Source organism: Panthera onca, chromosome C1 (assembly GCF_046562875.1).
Source record: "Panthera onca isolate mPanOnc1 chromosome C1, mPanOnc1 haplotype 2, whole genome shotgun sequence".
NCBI classification, from domain to species: domain Eukaryota; kingdom Metazoa; phylum Chordata; class Mammalia; order Carnivora; family Felidae; genus Panthera; species Panthera onca.
The window spans coordinates 122,789,322-122,808,093 of NC_138346.1; the positions used below are offsets into that span (position 1 = coordinate 122,789,322).

General features: G+C 42.9%; 1 protein-coding gene across 1 annotated transcript in view; it reads left to right on the plus strand.

Moving 5' to 3' along the window:
• Positions 1-18,772, plus strand: part of CASQ2 (calsequestrin 2) — a 63,488-nt gene that overhangs the window by 14,060 nt on the left and 30,656 nt on the right. Inside the window, exons 2-4 of the mRNA XM_060624245.3 lie at positions 9,014-9,098; positions 11,841-11,941; positions 13,327-13,438. Coding sequence (XP_060480228.2) covers positions 9,014-9,098; positions 11,841-11,941; positions 13,327-13,438 — 298 coding nt within the window. The remainder of the gene's footprint in view (positions 1-9,013; positions 9,099-11,840; positions 11,942-13,326; positions 13,439-18,772) is intronic.

The following is an 18,772-nucleotide window of genomic DNA, read 5'->3' on the forward strand; positions in this document are numbered from 1 at the left end:
AACCTCCACTTCTGCCATTTTGTCTTCCTGAGATGCCCTCGCTGCTCTCCTCTGCCTATCCACACACTTCTCCTTGTTCAAAGTCTAGTGGGCCTCTCCTTTTCCAAGCAGCCTCCTCTTTCATTCATTCATTTACTTAAAAAACAAATGGTGTTTTTATCTACTAAAAGGTAGAGATGTAGTTCCAGCTCTTCTGATACTTCAAGGAAAGTCAGAAATTTCCTTATGAAATTTCCATAGGAAAGTGCTTAATTGAGAAATTTGTGCACCATATTGTACAGATGGTACCTACCATAGTCCCTTAAAATTGCAATTTATAGGTTACTTCATGTGCAACATGGATGTGAAATAGTAACATATTCAATGTGCGGATACAAAAGACAGTAACTATTCTACTTTTCAGAACAGATTTTGGCTGTATAAATAGATTTTCCTGAAAATCAGGAGTTGAATGTGATATCCTATGAATTTGGGATTTAAATGATAGGCGAAAAGTATGGCAGTGTTTATCATATTTTCATTTTACAGATGAATTCAGTAATATAACACTTCCATCAGTTAATGTAACCAGATGACTTCAGTATATCTTATTTTTGTTTTATGAAAATATTCAATGAAACAATTATTATTAAGATATAACTGCCATATAACATTGTATTTGATTTAGGTATACAATATAATGGTTTGATACATGTATATATTGTGAAATGATCACTGTGGTAAGTTTAGTTAACACATCCAACACCACAAATAGTTGCTAATTTTTTCCTTGTGAGAACTTTCAGATCTATTCTCTTAGCAACTTTCAGACATACAATACAGTATTGTATATATATATATATATATATATATATATACTTATATATATATTACAGTATTATATATATATACAATACAGTATTATATATAAAATAAACATATATAATATATATGTAAATATGGATAATATATATACAAAACTATACCCATTATGCTCTATATTACACCCCCAGGACTTATTTGTCTTATTAGTGGACATTTGTACCTTTTGACCCCCTTCATTGATTTCAGCCACCCCCCTCCCCGCCACACCACCTCTGGCAACCACCCATCTGTTCTCTGTATCTATGAGTTCAGTTTTGTTTTTGGATTCTACATTTAGATGAGATCATACCAAAAGCAGGGAACTAATGTTTTTTGAGATCCATTCTGGTCAGGTACTATATTGAGGAGAGTATGGGGAGAAAAACAGAAGTGGACAGAGAGCTGACAGGCTATCAAATGAGTAGGTATAGACAAATGATTGTGTAGGTTGAGGTATGCTTATGAACTGAGAAAGAGGTATGAAGGAGACGCCCAGGCTTCCTTGGACAAGAGTACAGAAGGCACCCAATTCAGATTGGGGGTCAGGGGGTGCCTTTTGAGAAACTGACATTTACGTGTAGACTTCAAGGATAGTAGAAGTTGATAGGGGTGCCCGGCGGCTCAGTTGGTTAAATGTCCGTCTTCAGCTCAGGTTGTAATCTCTCAGTTCATGGGTTTGAGCCCTGCATCAGGGTTCTGTGCTGACAGCTCGGAGCCTGGAGCCTGCTTCGGATTCCGTGTCTCCCTCTCTCTCTGCCCCTGCCTCTCTCTCTCTCTCTCTCTCAAAAATAAATAAAACATTAAAAAAAAAATAAAAAAAAAGAATTAAAAAAAAAATGTTAGTAAGAGTTGGTGAAGTATGAAGGAAAGGCTCTTCTTGGAAGAGGGGTGGGGGCGTGGAAGCGGGGCACATTCCGTGCCTTTGTGTGACTAGAACCAGGCATTTCTGGCAGACAGCTGCGGCCGGTGCCCAGCCTTGGGCGTGGGGACACAGCTGAACGAGGATACCCTGTACAAAGACCTCCTGAGGCAGGAGACAGCTTGACGTTTTGAGGAACTGAAGAAGAGGGTATTAAGTAAGAGGCTGAGTGGCCCCAAATGAGGTTGGAGAGTCAGGCAGGCCAAACTGGGCAGGGCCCTGTTGGCCACGTTAGGGATTTGAGAGTTCATTCTGAGTGTGTGGAAGTTAAATCCACGCTGCTTATCACAGCCCCCACTAGGCTCTGCATGGTTTGACCTCCCTGCTCACAAGCTCTAAGTCTCCATAACCCTTGTTTTCTTTAGTACCTACCAGGTAATTTTTCATTAGCTTCTCCCTTAATGAAATCACACGGTCCTTGATGCTCTAACATGCCTTACACACTTTTGTTTAGCACGTACCTTGATCATAGCAGGTCCTCAATTCATAGTTCTTGCTTTCTTTCCATTCCAGTCCATTCGGCTTTGATCCTTTGGAATTGGCACAAGGTCCAGAACCTTATCCAGCTGTCATAATATTAAGAACAAAATATAACATTTATTTGGCACTTACCGCATGCCCAAAGCTGTGTCAACAACTTTGCATGCATTATCTCATGTAATCTTTACAACAGCCTTGTGAAATAGGCTGTAATCATCCATATTTTATAGCAGAGTCACAGCACGTAGGGCCAAGTCAGGAATCCAGGTCGCTGATGCCAAGTGCTGTATTCTTAATGACTGGGATAAACTATTTAAAGAAGAGACTCATTAATTCATTTAAAGATGAGATCTACTTTGATTCCATCAATACAGAGGTAACACTGGTGTAATAAATATCTATACAATGCAATATAAAGATAGAAAGGGTATACTATCATATATGCTTATTTACACTGAATTGTGCATATTATTTAGTACAACTTTTTTTTTTTTTATGAAGTTAGTTTTGTACTCAAAAGAATCATCTGGGGTGTCTGCACGGTTCAGTCAGTTAAGTGTCTGACTCTTGATCTCAACTCAGGTCTTGATCTCAGGGTCATGAGTTTGGGCCCCGTGTTGGGCTCTGTGCTGGGTGTGAAGCCAACTTAAAAAAATAAAAAAATAATAAAATTAAATTAAAAAAAAATAGAATCATCTGTGGTCAAAGCAAATCCTAATGTTTCTGGAAAGAACAAGCATTGCACCAGTGCCCAGGACTGCATATGCCAACCAATAAGAGATGACCCCAGTCTCTAGGACAGACGACAGAGAAGTAACCAACCAACCAAACTAACAAAACCAGCAGGAGAAAGATGATAAGTCAACAGGAGAAAATTGCAGTCAGATGGGATGAGAGTATTCCAGTTTTCTTGGAATTTAGGAGACATATTGACTCTATTTTTTTCTCTTCCTCATGTTTGTAACTCTTAATCACTGTAATTAGTGACAATTGCCTCTTCCCACTTTGGCTCAGAAGTCCCTTGAACTTATGAAGTGCATGGGCCCATCCATCCATTCATCCAAAGCATGCCAAGTATCTCTAAGGAGCTAGATGAGAGACCCAAGGCACAATATGGGGTCCTTCCCCTTAGGGAGGAGAGATGGACAAAACAGAAGAGACTTAGACATGACTCTGACTGCAAAATAAGTGTCAGAGAGCCACGCCCCTGCCATGGGCTATTGGAATTCACAGAAAGGAGGCTGGAGTGAAAGATGAGCCTGGAGCTGGCTTTACAGCCAGGGGCGCCAAGGCTGGCAGCAGCTGAGAGAGCGCAGTGAGCTGGGCTGCTGGAGAGTGGGGAAAGGAACATATGAGCTGGAGATTTAGGATCAGAGCAAGGGCGACGCAAGATGTTGCCAAGTGCGAGAGGCAAACGATGTCCGGCCAGCCCCCATCAGCCTGGCAGGGATTCTCGGTCCTGGGGGGACTGGGTCATGTCAGGACTCAGCCCGGGGGGGGCCCGGACTTTCACCACAGACGTTCTCCCCCAACCCAGTTTCACTGCTCTCTCTTGGGTTGCTGCCAGCCCCGGCCACCCTTGGCTCAACCCATGAGGGGTGCTTGCGAGGGTTGATGGGAGCGATGACAGAGCTCAAGTGGGCAGGCTTTGGGCCTAATCAGGGTGGGAGGCGAGAGTGACAGACACTGCCGGGACTGTGCCAAGGAGGAGGTGGGCAGGTCTCAGCTAGCACGGGTTTCTGGCCCATCTGTGAGTGCCAGCTCTGTCCATCCATCTGATCCTAGGACAGTGACCGGCTATGCTTAGTTAAACAGGAAACCCAAGAAACAGAACTCAGCTTATCTGAGATAGCACCTCTCGCTCATATAGGTTCAAAAGTCACATATAAATATCAATAAAGTAATTGGAGGCCACGCTTTTCATGCCTGGGTTTTTGCATCGGCCTAAAACCCAACAAAACACGGTGGCATATACATAGGAGAGGTCAGTTAAAACTTCTGTTTCATTGTCATAGTTAATGTCTTATATTCTTACTATTATTAATATGTCTCTCCTATGCCTGAGGTAGAGGGGTCAACAGAGCCACGCGTGGGCCTGAGGGTCACAGGTGAAAAAAATTACACCGTATCACTTTTGGGTCAACTGACAATCATTTATAGCAGTGCTTTCTAGAGTGTAGTGTGAAATCTGCTGTGTCAGAATCATGAGATGTGGTAGTGTGGCTTGTAAAAATATAAATTTCTGAGCCCCACCCAGCTCTGTTCTCTACTTTCTGGTGCTGAGGCTCAGGAAGCCCCATTTTAACTGGTGATTTAAATGCATGCTATACTTTAAGAGCCACTGCTAACGGCTCCTGCGGTAGGAGTAGGGAAACTTAATAGTATCATTATTAACTTTGCATGATAGACAAGGGGGCATTTAAATCAACATTTTGATAGCACTAAGCAGGACAGAGTGGCTTATAATGAAAACCAGAAAACTCTTTCAAAAATGACCTTGTCTAATGAATTGAATGCAATAGGCTAAAGCCAAGTGACTTTCCAGAAATATTAGCCTGTTTAAGTATTGCAGGAAAGCTCAAGATGAGTCATAACATAAACACTGATAATGATGTCTTTCACCCAAAGCCTGCTTTCCCTATTCTCAGCCAAAATCCAAGAAAGGAGAGAAAACTGCCCTAGGGGCAGGTGGTGCCATTTGTTGTCTGCCCCTCCACCCGTGGTCACCAGGGACACTCCACAGAGCAGCTTCTGTGCTTCCCACCAATATCCTTAGCTTTAAAGGAACAGAAGTAGTTAGCAGCAGAGAGAAAGAAAGAAAATGGCAAGGAAGAGTGAAGAGGCAAAGAAAGCCCTCAAAGAAGTTATAAGAGGAAAGGAAATCCAAGGGAAAAGACAGAGATGCCGGGAAAAATGAAGGCAGATGTAGGAATGAAGAGAAAATGAGAGAAGTAACCACAGAAGAAGAAGTAGAGGGATTATAGCACAAACTGCAGAGCCAAATAGATCCAGGATCACTCCACAGAGAAAACAGGAAATACTAAAGGGATGTGCACAAAGGGGCAGAACTGCAAAATGTGTGCAGCAAAAACTGATAGAACGGAAAGGAAAAGTAGACCAAGTCCTAAGATTGAGAACAAGGCGTAGGTGTCTGCTTTTGCCACTTTTATTGAACATAATGCTGGAAGCTCTTGTCAGTGCCATAAGGAAACCCAAAAAAAGAAAGGCATACAGATATGGGGAAAAAATTGTCCCTCTTTGTGAATGACATGATTGTCTACATAGAAAAATCCAAAAGAATCTGCAAAGAACAAAACAAAAACCTCTTAGCATTAATCACAATTCAGCAGGGTTGCAAGATACAAGATAAACATAGAAAAAGCAATTATATACCTATTTACCATCAATAAGCACATGACCACCAAAATTTAAAATGCTATTAATAATCACTCAAAACATTTAAATAATTAGGTATAAATCTAACAAGACATGCATACATCTTGTGTCCTAAAAATTACACAATGCAGATGAGAGAAGCCAAAGCAGATCTAAATAAATGGAGAGGCATATCATACTCCTGAGTTGGAGGACAACATAGTAAATATGTCACTTCTTCCCATGTTAATACACAGATTTAAAGATTCAATGCAGGGGCACCTGGATAGCTCAATTGGTTAAGCATCTGACTTCAGCTCACGTCATGATCTTGCGGTTTGTGAGTTTGAGCCCTATGTGAGGCTCTGTGCTGACAGCTTACAGCCTAAAGCCTGCCTCAGATTCTGTGCCTCCCTCTCTCTCTCTGTCCTTCTCCTGCTCATGCTCTGTCTCTCTCTCAAAAATAAACATTTAAAGAAAAAGTTTCAATGTAATTCCTATGAAAATCCTAGAAATATTTTTTTTACAATTAGATACAAGATTATTCTAAAGTTTATATGGAAATGCAAAGGAACTAAACTAGCTAAAACAATTTTGAAAAAGAAGAATCATGTGGGAAGAGGCAGTCTACTCACCTTCAGGAGCTATTATATAGTTACCGTAATCAAGGCCATGTGGTATTGACAGACATATGAGAGAAAACAGCAATAGATCCACATAATTGTGTCAAGTGATCTGTGACAAAGGTGTAAAAGCAATTCAATGGGGGAGAGATGGCCTTTTCAACAATGGTGCTGGCCAAAAAACAAAAAAGAACAAGATAAATCTCACACGTTACTGAAACGTAGCTCAGAATGGTTCATGAACCCAAAAGTAAAATTAAAACTATAAAATGTTTAGAAAAGGAATTAGGAGAAAATTTCAGGATATAGGGCTAGACAAAGAGTTCTTAGACTTAACACCAAAGGCACAATCCATAAATGGAGAAACCGATAAATTGGACTTCATCAAAATTGAAATGTTTTCTTCTGTGAAGGACCCTATTAACAGGATAAAAAGATAAGCTACAGAGTGGGAGAAATGTTTGTAAACCACATCTCTGAAAAAGGACTAATATTAAAAGAGCTCTCAAAACTCAACAATCAAAAACAACCTGTTTTAGTAAATAAGCAGAGACATGAATAAGGATTTCATGGAGAAAGACATATAGATGTCAAATAAGCACATGAAAAAAATGTTCAGCCTCATTAGACATTAGGGAAATGCAAATTAAAGCCATAACGAAATATCACTACACGTCTGTAAAAATGGCTAAAATTACAAATAGTGACAACTCCAAATTCTGGCAAGGAGGTGGGAGAATGAGACAGCTCATCACTGCGTTGCTGGTGGGAATGTCATGTGGTACAGCTACTCAGGAAAACACTTCGGCAGTTTCTTTAAACATTAAGCATGCAGTTGCTATACCCAGAAACCACACTCCTGAGCATATATCCTAGAGTAATGAAAACCAACCTTCACAAAAAGCCTGTACATTAATGTTTATAGCAACTTTATTCATTATAGCCCCAAACTTTAAACAACCCAGATGTCCTTCAATGGATGAATAATTGACCAACTGTGGTACTTCTATACCATGTAAATACTACTCAGCACATAAAAAACAAATGACCTTTTGATATACATAAGCATCTGGATGAATCTCCAGAGAAATATGATGAGTTAAAGAAACTACTCCCAAAAGGCTACATACTATGTGATTGATCTTAGGTAACATTCTTCAAATGAAAAGGTTGTAGAAATCTTTTTAGGGAGGGGATGAGTTTGGGAGAAAGAGGATGTGACTATAAAGGGGTAACATGAGGGGTCCTTGTGGTTATGGAAATGTTCTGTATCTTGACTACATTAAAGCCAATGTCTAGTTTGTGATATTGCACTATCATTTTGCAAGATGTTACTTTGGGGGAACCTGGGTAAAATGTGCAAGGGATCTCTGTATCATTTCTTAGAATTGCACATTAATCTATAATTACCTTTTTTAAAAAGTTTAAAGAAAGGGGTGTCTGGGTGGCTCAGCTGGTTGAGCATCCGGTTCTTTTTTTTTTTTTTTTTTTAATTTTTTTTTTAACATTTATTTATTTTTGAGAGAAAGAGACAGACCACGAGGGGGAGAGGGACAAAGAGAGGGAGACACCAAATCGGAAGCAGGCTCCAGAGCCGGATGCGGGGCTAGAACTCACGAACCCGTGAGATCATGACCTGACCCGAAGTCAGACGTTCAACCTACTGAGCCACCCAGGCGTCCCTGAGCATCCGGTTCTTGATTGTGGCTCAAGTCATGATCTCACGGTTCGTGAGATCAAGCCCCATGTGGGGCTCTGTGCTGACAGCATGGAGTCTGCTTGGGATTCTCTCTCTCCCCCTTTCCCTGCCCCCTTCTGGCTCTCACTCTCTGTCTCAAAATAAATACATAAACATTTTTTTTAATTTAAAGAAAAGTGACATTAATGTTTCATGATCTCTCTAGTATCTCCTTCACTGTTTCTATTTAAGCTTCCATTCACCAGATGGCAGGACATAGATCTCTGTCAGTTGAGGGTTTCCCTGCTTCCTTAAATCTGAGTTTCAGGAAGATTCACGTGATGCCAGTCCTGTGCTGGTGTCCAGCCATCTGTCCACCTAGGACCCTGCTGCACCCTTTTCACTTTTGGGGCTGATGGTTCCATTCTGGTCCTCTACTGGTTCTTTTTCTCAGTGGGCTGTGGGAAAGCGTCAGAAGCCGTCTTGGGTCTATTGGCCAGATACACCCAGTGGGCATTTCAACTCCACAAGCCCAGGGGCTGAAGGAACCCAAGGACCATGCTTGAGTATTGGGGATACAGGTCTCCTTCATTTTAAGGTTCCTCAGCTTTTTCAGGGATGAGAGGGAGGATTTAGATAAGGCATGGTTAAGTGACCACAAAGTGTACCTTGTGATATCTTGTGTCCCCACCTGACTCCATGTTTGGTTGGTGGCAAGGGAAGGGCTCTGGGCCCATTGTCATGTACCTGCGGCTGTCCAAATACTCCTTGCTTCCTTTTTGATTTTCCTTTCTCTCAGTTCAAACTTGATCTACCTCAAGGGCAGAGGAGGGTGTGAGACAGTGGATGTACTTCCAAATCCTATATCTTAGGTCTGGTCCTCATATTTTTTCTCCTAAGTTCTCAGCATTCTGCTGAACCATCCTTCTCCTGGGGTATGGCATGGAATCTCTTTGTTGCTGCTTGAATTGGTCAGAGTAACAGGACGTATGGAGGACAGTCTTCTTGTCGTTATGTCAGAATATTATCCCGTAACATATTGTACCATCTTTCTGCCCTTGGTCCCCTTACTGTCTGCCTTGTCTTTCCCTTCAGCTTGTGGCCCAGGTCCTGGAACATAAAGATATAGGCTTTGTGATGGTGGATGCCAAGAAAGAAGCCAAGCTTGCCAAGAAACTGGGTAAGTGGGACTTCTTTAGGAATACCAGGAAGAAACAAATGTGTCTTGCAAAAAAAAAAAAAAGTACAGTTTCATTTCTTCTTGCATGGTAACTGGACTATTTTTCAATGAATACAAAACAATTCTGCACACCTTAGTCTTGGGTTGGGGATGAGTTTCATGAAAGTAGTGAATGAATTGAATTGAATTGAATGATTTCACATGAATCATCAAATATATCTTGAATTGAATGATTTCACATGAATCATCAAATCTATCTTTGTATCACCATAGAAATTGGCATCAAAGAAGTCAAACCTTTCTTTTCAGCTCCTAGAACAGGCTAAAAGCCTAGCCTCTTCATCTCACTGCCATGGTTATCTCTCTGGAAGAGAGCAAATCTCTCCTTCCATCATCTATTATTTCCTTATCTCTTGGCTGAAGCAGCCAACACAAGATAACGTTAATAGTAGTGACCCTGGGGTCCCAGTGGTTTCTAAATGTAAAGCTAAACCCCAGCTGGGCATTATCATTAAGGGCGAGAGGGAGGATTTAGAGGCAGCATGGTTAAGTGACCACACAGTGCATGTTGTGATCTCTTGTGTCAATATGTCACGCTCAAGTTCAAGTGCACTTTAAGACGCTCACACCCCTAATCCCAAGGAGAGACAATATGGGTAGCTCCTCTGGTTTCCCAACACCCACACACATGTACTGCCCATTTTGCCTTTTCTGCATGACCAGTGAAGAATGGCTATTTAAATATAGCAGGAGCTTATAAAACAGGACCTTTGAAGAAAGGTTAATTGGATTTGGGGTAGTAAACGCAGGGGGGGAAAAGATTAGTGGCTTCAGGTACACGAAGTTTCATTATCTTAGAGCATTACAAACAACTGTTCTCTATTTTATTTTCAAGAAGACCAGCTTTTTTTTTTTTTTTAAGATTTAAATTTTATGAGATTGTATTTAGGTTAGACACAAGGAAGAACTCATGGTTATAAAACGATAGCAGATTATTAAGAATGTCTGGGGTATTTCTTTCCCTGGGGATAAATTAAGGAATATTTTCCCCCTTTGGTCGGGGGAACAGAGTATGTTAAACTGCTTCCCTAGTCAAAAGCAATTTAATGACTTTTTTCTCTGCCCCCAGATTCTATTGCTACCCTAGTCTTCTTTCCCATTGCTTTCATGGAAAGTTGAATTTGAGAGAATTTCCAGTAAATTTAGTTAGAGGAAAATACTAGTATTCCAGTGATCTAAGAATTTAGGGTGGTGGGAGGGAAATGCTGGACAAGCTTTTATAAGAGTGGACCAGTGGGTATTCTCAAGTGGACAGAGCTTGAAAAATCTAAACGAACTTTTCTCTACATTCAGCCTGGAGGAATTGGAGCAGATTCTTTTGGACTGTTTGGCTCTCAGAGTTTACAGGACAGTGATATTTTGTGATCCTGCTCTTTCTTCGTCATCCTTCCTTCCATTTGCCTGGGTTTGGTCTCCGTCAGGCTATGCCTGAACTACTACAAAAGTCTCCTAACTGGTTTCACTCAGAGAAAACTCCAACATCAGGACACTGGCTGATGTTCCCAAGTTACCCGTTGTTGTTGGTCATTGCTGGCCTCAAGGATACTTGACACCTTGACCCTTTAGATTTACAAATGGTGCTCCAGAATGTGTCTGGGGTTTTTCAGATGTGCCCTGGGACACAGCAGGCAGTGGGCCAGCCTCCTCTTCTCTAGAGGCTCTACAGGAGAGTTCCTTTGGAGAAAGCATTCTCCAGCTAATAGAGAGTTTGAAAACAATTAGTCTAAGGAATTAAGGATGCCATGCAGTTGGACTAAATGCCAGCCTGAGTTATTTAGCATTCCTGGAGGGAAACATAGTTTTCCAGCGAACATTTGTTAAAGTGCATAGCATTACGCCAGCAGCAATGGAGGGCAGAAAAGAGGCAGAACTTTCCCTTGCAGCATTATCAGCTAACTGGGAAAAGATGTGCAGAATTCAGCCACGATAGAAAAGCAAGCCGCTCATTCTGGCCACAGACATTTATGGGGTGCCTGATGTGTCCAGGCTCTGTGCAAGCTTCTGGGGACACCAAGGTGACAGTGGTCCTGCCTTTGGAGACCTTACTGTTCCAGTGAGTACCTGTAAATGAAGCTGAGAGAAGAGTAATGGTGGTGAGAGAGATTGGAGTGGCCTTCTTGGGAAAGATGAGTCCTAAGCCGAGATCCAAAGGAACTGACCAGGATGAGAGCAGGGTTGGAGGTCACTCCAAATTTGAGGAACCAGGAGAACATCTGTGTAAAGAACCACACTCTGTGACTTTTCCTTTACACACTCTTTCACATCAGCATGAGGGCAAGAAGGAGGGAAGCACACAAAGAGAGCGGGTCTACCCAAGGGAGAATGTGAAGGGTAGGATTGGCACTAGGTCATGGAGGGACTGGAATGCCCGGCTAAAAGGAGTCAAGTGGGCACTGAAACATTTTATAGGGAGAATGAGGTTGGCAGCATATTTGGAAAATGAAAGCAGTGGTAGGGTAGAGAATAGATTTTTCTATCAAGTTAAAGTCCAGGTGGGGCCATTGGTTCTTGACTATTTCAATTTAAATGTGTACTTAGGGTGTCCTTTACAGGGGTGGTTTCAAGGGGAACTGATCCTGAGGTTAATGCTAGCTCCATAGATCTTGAGCCAGACTTCAGCCCGGGGGATGACTTTTCTTGCATCAGGATGACCTTGTCTTGGGGACTCTTTGTTTCTTCCAGGTTTTGACGAAGAAGGAAGTCTGTATGTTCTTAAGGGCGATCGCACAATTGAGTTTGATGGCGAATTTGCAGCTGACGTCCTGGTGGAGTTTCTCCTGGACGTAAGCATTTATGCACAGTGGCCCTGCTTGGAGCTGTTTGGGTTCAACTACAGGGGGATGTAAAACCCCAAAGTAAAAACAGAGTAGCTGGATAATCTGTCCTGGTCTAAGACAGATTCCTCATGCTTCACAAAAAACCTGGGAGTACCTACTTCACAGTGCTATTTTCTACTGGGAAGCTGGCCCTTAAGTTACCTTAGAAACTGTTTTATTAGTGACCAGAGGGTCACTAATCGGGATCGTGTAGGCAACACATTAGTTTTCTTAGCAGTTATACACCAGGAGCCCCTGACGCCCCCTTGGCTTTGCTCCAGGGCTTCTGGAGAGAGTGGGAAAGAGAGATGGGTAATCACTTAGAGATAGAATAACAATCAGCTGAGGGTGGCAGGACTAATGAGCCCCCGATATCATACTCCCTTTCAGCCACAGAAGCACGACACTATAGATCCATATGCTCAGGCAGATAGAGGAACAGACATTATAAAAAATATGTTATCCATAAATAAACTCACACTTTCAATAATAGCTGTGAAGTCGAATGCTTTCAAACAGATACCTGTACAGGTAAATGACATCTACGCTGGTGATTTCCTATCTACCAGCTAGTGCACAGTGGCCTGTGGCCTTTTCCTCACGGCCTCAAAAACCCAGAAAGAGTGAGTCAAAAGAGAGTTGAAGGCCACCTCCTGCAAAAAAGCACCCAAGAGTCTCTCGGCTCTCTCATGGACCCATACCTACAAGCCCTAAAAATGTGAAGGAGGCAACAGAAAACTCTGGGTCAACCCAGCACTGGCCCATCTCTGTCAGCCAAGTGGAGGCTTCTAGATGCACGTAATGGAAACCAAATTCTGCTACCTAGAAGCACAAATGGAAGGGCAGAGAGAGGGCAGATTTTAGACTTATTGACAAATCACAGGTAGTCTGCTTTTCAGAGTGTTGGTTTTGTCCTCCAGCTGACTCTTCTCAGGTTGGTTACAAGAAAGCCAGTGGCAGGAGCTGATACTCACATCTCATTCATATGCGATGGGAGGTAAGGGAGGGGGGGGGGGTGCGGGGAGGATCTGGCTTCCTTTGTTCTCTTTAAAAGAAAGGAGAACTTTCCCAAAGCTTTTAGCAAATCTGCCCCGAGAGCCATTGGCCAGAATTGAGTCACAGACTATTCCAAACTCAATAGAGGAGGAGACAGAGAGAATTGCCCAGTCGACCTACTCCTGAGTTAAGTCCATTCCTCAGAAGGCGCTGCCGCTGTGCTCACTGGGGATGCATGCGGTCCACAGCTTCCTGCCAAAGTAGCTTACATGTGTGCCTGATTTCCCCACTGAGGAAGGAACAGTTCTCTTGTTGGAACATATTTCATACACGTGTGTGTGTGTGTGGCATTCTAGCTAATTGAGGATCCCGTGGAGATCATCAACAGCAAACTGGAAGTCCAAGCCTTTGAACGCATCGAGGACCACATCAAGCTCATTGGCTTTTTCAAGAGTGAAGACTCGGAGTGTAAGTTGTCTGTCAGCCCCATCTGGGAGTCTAAAGCCTACATTCCCAACCAGATATGTTACATGTCGCCCATAAAGAAGATGGGCTACCAGCATATCCTGTGCTGGGTGGGATGGAGGGAGAATCTTTCTTGCACCCTCTGCCATGGGTGGGACCCATGTCCAAGAATTATGCAAAACAGGCAAGGATGCTGGAAGAGCATTAAGGTTGGGGCCATGTTCCCTGATCTTGAAGTGGGGAGGTGAGTGCTTTACAGAAGAGAGAAAAGTCTCCCTCCCCTTTTTCCACCTGGCCACCTACCAGTGGGACTCTCCCCTAAAATAAGTAAATAGCGGGCTCTCTCTCCCTGATGTTAGCCCCTCCTGTGGTCACCGGTTGGAGAGCTTTTCAGTCCCTTGGACAGGATTAGAGGAAAATTTGAGTAGGCGGGGCTTTGCAGCTGCCACACAGTGTGGAAAATTGCTGGCCAACCCCACAGCTGACCACCAAGGCTCCCTGCAACAGCACAGCTTCACCCTTGGGTATAATCCCTTTGAACGCTTTGTGGTCAGGTTTTGGGCGGGCACAGGAATGCCTCATAGCGCTACCACCACCCATACGGGGGTGAGAGGGTAGAGTGTGGGAATCAGGAAGAGGAGGGACCAGCAAGGCTACTACTGGAGTACCTCTTTCCAAACAGCTTTGGCAGCATGACCCAATGAAGTAATCCTTTTCTTGAAGTCTCAGCCGTGGAGAGAAGGAGAGTGATAGAAGGAGTGGGCATAACCATGGTAGCATTAGTGCGTGGGGGACATGCAAAGGAGGGCTGCTTATGATGTTTCTGGAAAGTCCAAAATATTTTGAAAATATTTTGAAAATCCTTTGCAAAGCTGTTACCCGTCTGCCAGCTGGCATCCTTGGTCTTTGCACCAACAACCCACCTATTTTCCCTCTCCCGTAACCAAACATAACCGTTTTCTCATGTGTTATGTAAAAGCCTCTCTACTCGCCCTCCTTAGCAGCGTGCCTGCAGAAGGTGGCTAGCCAAAGAGGTTTGCCCAGCTGTCCTTTGGGTGATTTCACTTCAATTTTTCTGTTTCTTTTAGATGCTGACTACTGTAGGGGTGCTCTGCCTACTCCCTTCTTCTTTCTCTTTAATTTCCTTCTATTTCACTTTCTCCTTTTCTGTCCCCACCCCTCCGTTTGTTTTGTCCTGTGTTTCTCTCTCCTCCATTAAGCTCAGGATAGCAGATAAGGAGGGAGGCCAGGCCCAGACTGGGATAAAGAGCACATCTTCCAGTTCCTATTCTCCCTACTAAACCAATTGACAAAAACAGCTTCCTTTTTTTAAATTTTTTTTTAACGTTTATTTATTTTTGAGACAGAGAGAGACAGAGCATGAACGGGGGAGGGTCAGAGAGAGGGAGACACAGAATCTGAAACAGGCTCCAGGCTCTGAGCCGTCAGCACAGAGGCCGACGCGGGGCTTGAACTCACGGACCGCGAGATCGTGACCTGAGCCGAAGTCGGCCGCTTAACCGACTGAGCCACCCAGGCGCCCCAAAAACAGCTTCCTTTAATAAACACACGTCATGGGCCAAGGCCTATGCCAGGAACTCCATACAGATGCCTTCATTTCTTTCTCATGACTAGCCTGTAGGGTGGTTACCGTATTATTCGCATTTTAATGATGAGGAAATGAAAGGAACAAAAAGGTTAAAGTCACTCACTGTCACACAGCTAGTAAGTAAACTGTAGAGCCACGATGTCAGTCCTAGGAATCTGACTTTATAGCTGACACACTTAAACACTGTTTTGTACTTTCAAGACTTACACACTTTTTTCACACCATTGCACACACAAAACGTGGGAATGCTTATACAGCCCATAGGAGTAAACTGGAAAGGATTTGGACTTAGTGGAAAAACAAAACAAAACATTCTTTTGCTTTCTTTATATACTACTACTGTTACCACTAATAATAATAATAATAATAATAATAATAATAATAATAAAAGAAGAGAAAAGTTATCAAATATTGCATTGCATAAATCCTTCAAATAAAATATTTTTAGATTTTTGAGATAGCTTTTGAAACAGCAACATGCTATTCCCGGTGAAGGGTTTAAATGATCTCTTCTATTCTTGATGGTCACAGTTGACAAGAGACTTTGGATGGTGGCAAATGATAGGACAATGGTCATTGCTTTGTCTTTGATGGATGAGCGGTCTTTTCTCACCACTGAACAGAATTCAGGAAATCTAATCTCTAAACTATCCTTCCAAGGTGTGAGCGTTCTTTTAGCCCTCATGGCTATTACTTTCTTTTTCACCGATAAATGGAATATTCTTATGATAATCTGAATAGATTTCAAATTCAAAGTTTTCCATATTATATATTTGAAAATAACGATGAAGGATTTCCTTAGGAATACACAGATATTGCTCTCCTGGTCTTACCATTTTTTTTGCCCCGAAGATTCAAATAATAAAATCACTAGTGAGCCATTTCAATCTCCTTTGTAAGGCTGAATTTTTATCTTTAAATTGACACGGTTTGTCTTTAGGAATACCTGATACCAGACCAGGTTAATAATACTGATTATGATGATGATGAACACAGTAAAAAAGAGCAATCATACATTCATTCCATTGATGTTAGTAGAAAATACAAACATTAGAGTATATTAAATCAAAACCGAAAAAATGGAATATTTTACAGAGTGTCACAAACCAAAAAACATCACTGATGACGAACAAACGTGGACTTTGGTCACAATCACAACACCTGAGAAGATCCAGTGAGGAAGTCAGGGGAGTGGCCTCTCCAAGGCTGTCTTAGCTGTGATGCTTGCTGACGTCTTCGGCAGAAGATAATTGTTCCAGAATGCAGGAAGTTTACAGAGGGGGCCATGACTTTCAGATATAATACTAACTACTGTAGAATTTTGAATGGTTGTGGAAAGCACGTAGGAAGTTTATCACCACAAGAAAGTGTATGTCTCTCAAGGCTGTTGTGACGCACCGTTGCTACCACACACTGACTGAAAGCATCACGACGTTCTATCAGGCATCCACATCTCTCTGTTTCTTCTTGCCCTGCAAAAGAGGATGGAGTCCGTGGATGGGGAAGCTAGGAGTTGGTAAGGCACCAAGGGAAGCAGTCCTGTATTTCTGCTGTAATTTGAGGGTGATTGGTCAGGGAACTTTAATGGCACCAAGAGCATTGGCTCTACAAGTGATCCCAAGCCATCCTATAGAGCAAGAACGATGGAGGGACAATGGAGAATTGGAGGGGTTTCACGCATAGTTAGACTGGAATGGTCTTGGGAGAAGAGGGTCCTAAGTGATTTGGGACCAAATTAGAAAGGACCTGGAAGAACTGGGGGGCTACATCTACCAAGGAAGTTGGACACGAAGGTTCACATCTGGCTTTAACATGTAGCTATGGATGCTAGTGTTGAAAGAGCATGACAGGAACTCTCTGGGGGGAATTCAGCTGATGTTAAGAATTCCAAACTGGGGGAAATCTGGAGCTTGCGGGGGCGGGGGAGGGTGGTACAATACTCAGAACAGAAACCCCTGAGAGATGGGAAGAAAGGTGAGGAAATGCTAAGGTAAGTCTGCAGTAAGCTGGAGGTTGAAGGCTGAATGTTGAGGAGCCTATTCCAGAAGGGGAAACTGGAGGGTCAGACTGAAGGAGCCAGGATGGAGCTGGTCAGCATCAGAACAGGACGTGAGGGCAGGAAATACCTGGGACCACATGAGGTGAGACCGAGCAGGCGGTTAGACCAGGTTCCCTGCAAGACAGCTGCTGTTTGGACAAGGTTAAAGGTTCAGCCACAGTTTGAAGCACCACCCTGGGGACTTGCCTTGCTCTATCTAACGTTCTTCATCTTAAAAGGGATATAGACTGGTTCCCTAGGGGAAGAAGGGAATTCTCTGGACACAGGTTTAGGCCATTCTTTCCATCAGGGTAGAAGTTAGGGAAGTGGGGAGAGATTCAGCAGGGACAAGGGGGTCAGGGAAGGAGGATTCTGATGGAGCCCACTGCAGCTTTAGATACACATAAATGACTTCGGTATAGCTTAAACACTTCCATTCTCTCCCACCTTCTCTCTATGCATTCTCCAGACCTCCCACCCATCTTCTTTCCCTCCACCCCCTTCTCTACCCCAACTATCAGTCTATAGGATATATTTTCTGGCTACCCAGTTACTTTTATGGGGGTGGGTTTGTGTGAATGTGTATCAGTCTGTACAGGCATTCTTGTAAATTTTTCAACCCCCCCCCCCCCATCTGTGTTTATTGTGTTTACCTCTATTCTAGCAACCACATTGCACTGTGGTTCTCTAAGGATCCATACCCTCTCTGGGTTGTGAGCCTTTGAGATCAGTGGCTTTGTCTTATATCTTGGTGTTCCCTGAGCCAGTATTATTCTTGAAATGTTTTTGATTGACTATTAGAAAAGTCTGCATGCTCCTAGAATCCTAGCCAAAGCCTATGCTTGTAATGATTAAGAGACAGGGGATTCCACAAAATGGGAGAAAGCTAATCTTAAGAATGAATCATAGGATGACCACTTTTCAGGATTATAGACATTATGCAGAGCCACCACCACCATCATTACCATCACCATCACCTTCACCTCTAAGGCTGAAAGACCAGTGTATTTGCCAGGTAGCTATCCCGATGTAGTAAGGCACAGTATGGCCATCCTCATGTGTCTCATGCCTCTCTTGACCAGTTTGGACTCACATTTGGGACCAGAGTCAAGCATAGGCTTGATTAATTTTAAATCATCCTCCCAAGGGGTCAGAATAAAAACAAAACCTTAAAAAGAGGGAAAGAGAGGTGCCTGGGTGCCTCAGTCGGTTAAGCGTCTGACTTCGGCTCAGGTCATGATCTCACAGTCTGTGGGTTTGAGCCCCGCGTCAGGCTCTATGCTGACAGCTTGGAGCCTGGAGCCTGCTTTGGATTCTGTGTCTCCCTCTCTCACTGCCCTTCCCCTGTTCGTGCTCTCTCTCTCTCTTTCTTTCTCAAAAATAAAACATTAATGAGGGAAAGAAAAATGAGGATTTACCAAAAGGGGTATTCCTGCTAAGAAGTTGAAAGTACCTTCATGATGTCATCTTTAATTGAGGTTGCTTTACATACTAAGGTGGATTTTCTTCTTAGCACTCATTTATAGTAAGCTGCACTCTCTCTAGAGGGCACACTTACAACTAGTGGTGAGTTTGAGTGGAAGAACTTTTCCCTTGGGTTTAGAGTCTAATATTCTATTTTCCTCCCTCTCTGAGTTTCCTCCATTTTCTCCTTCCCATTTACCAATTCCCAAAAACACATAAAAATGTG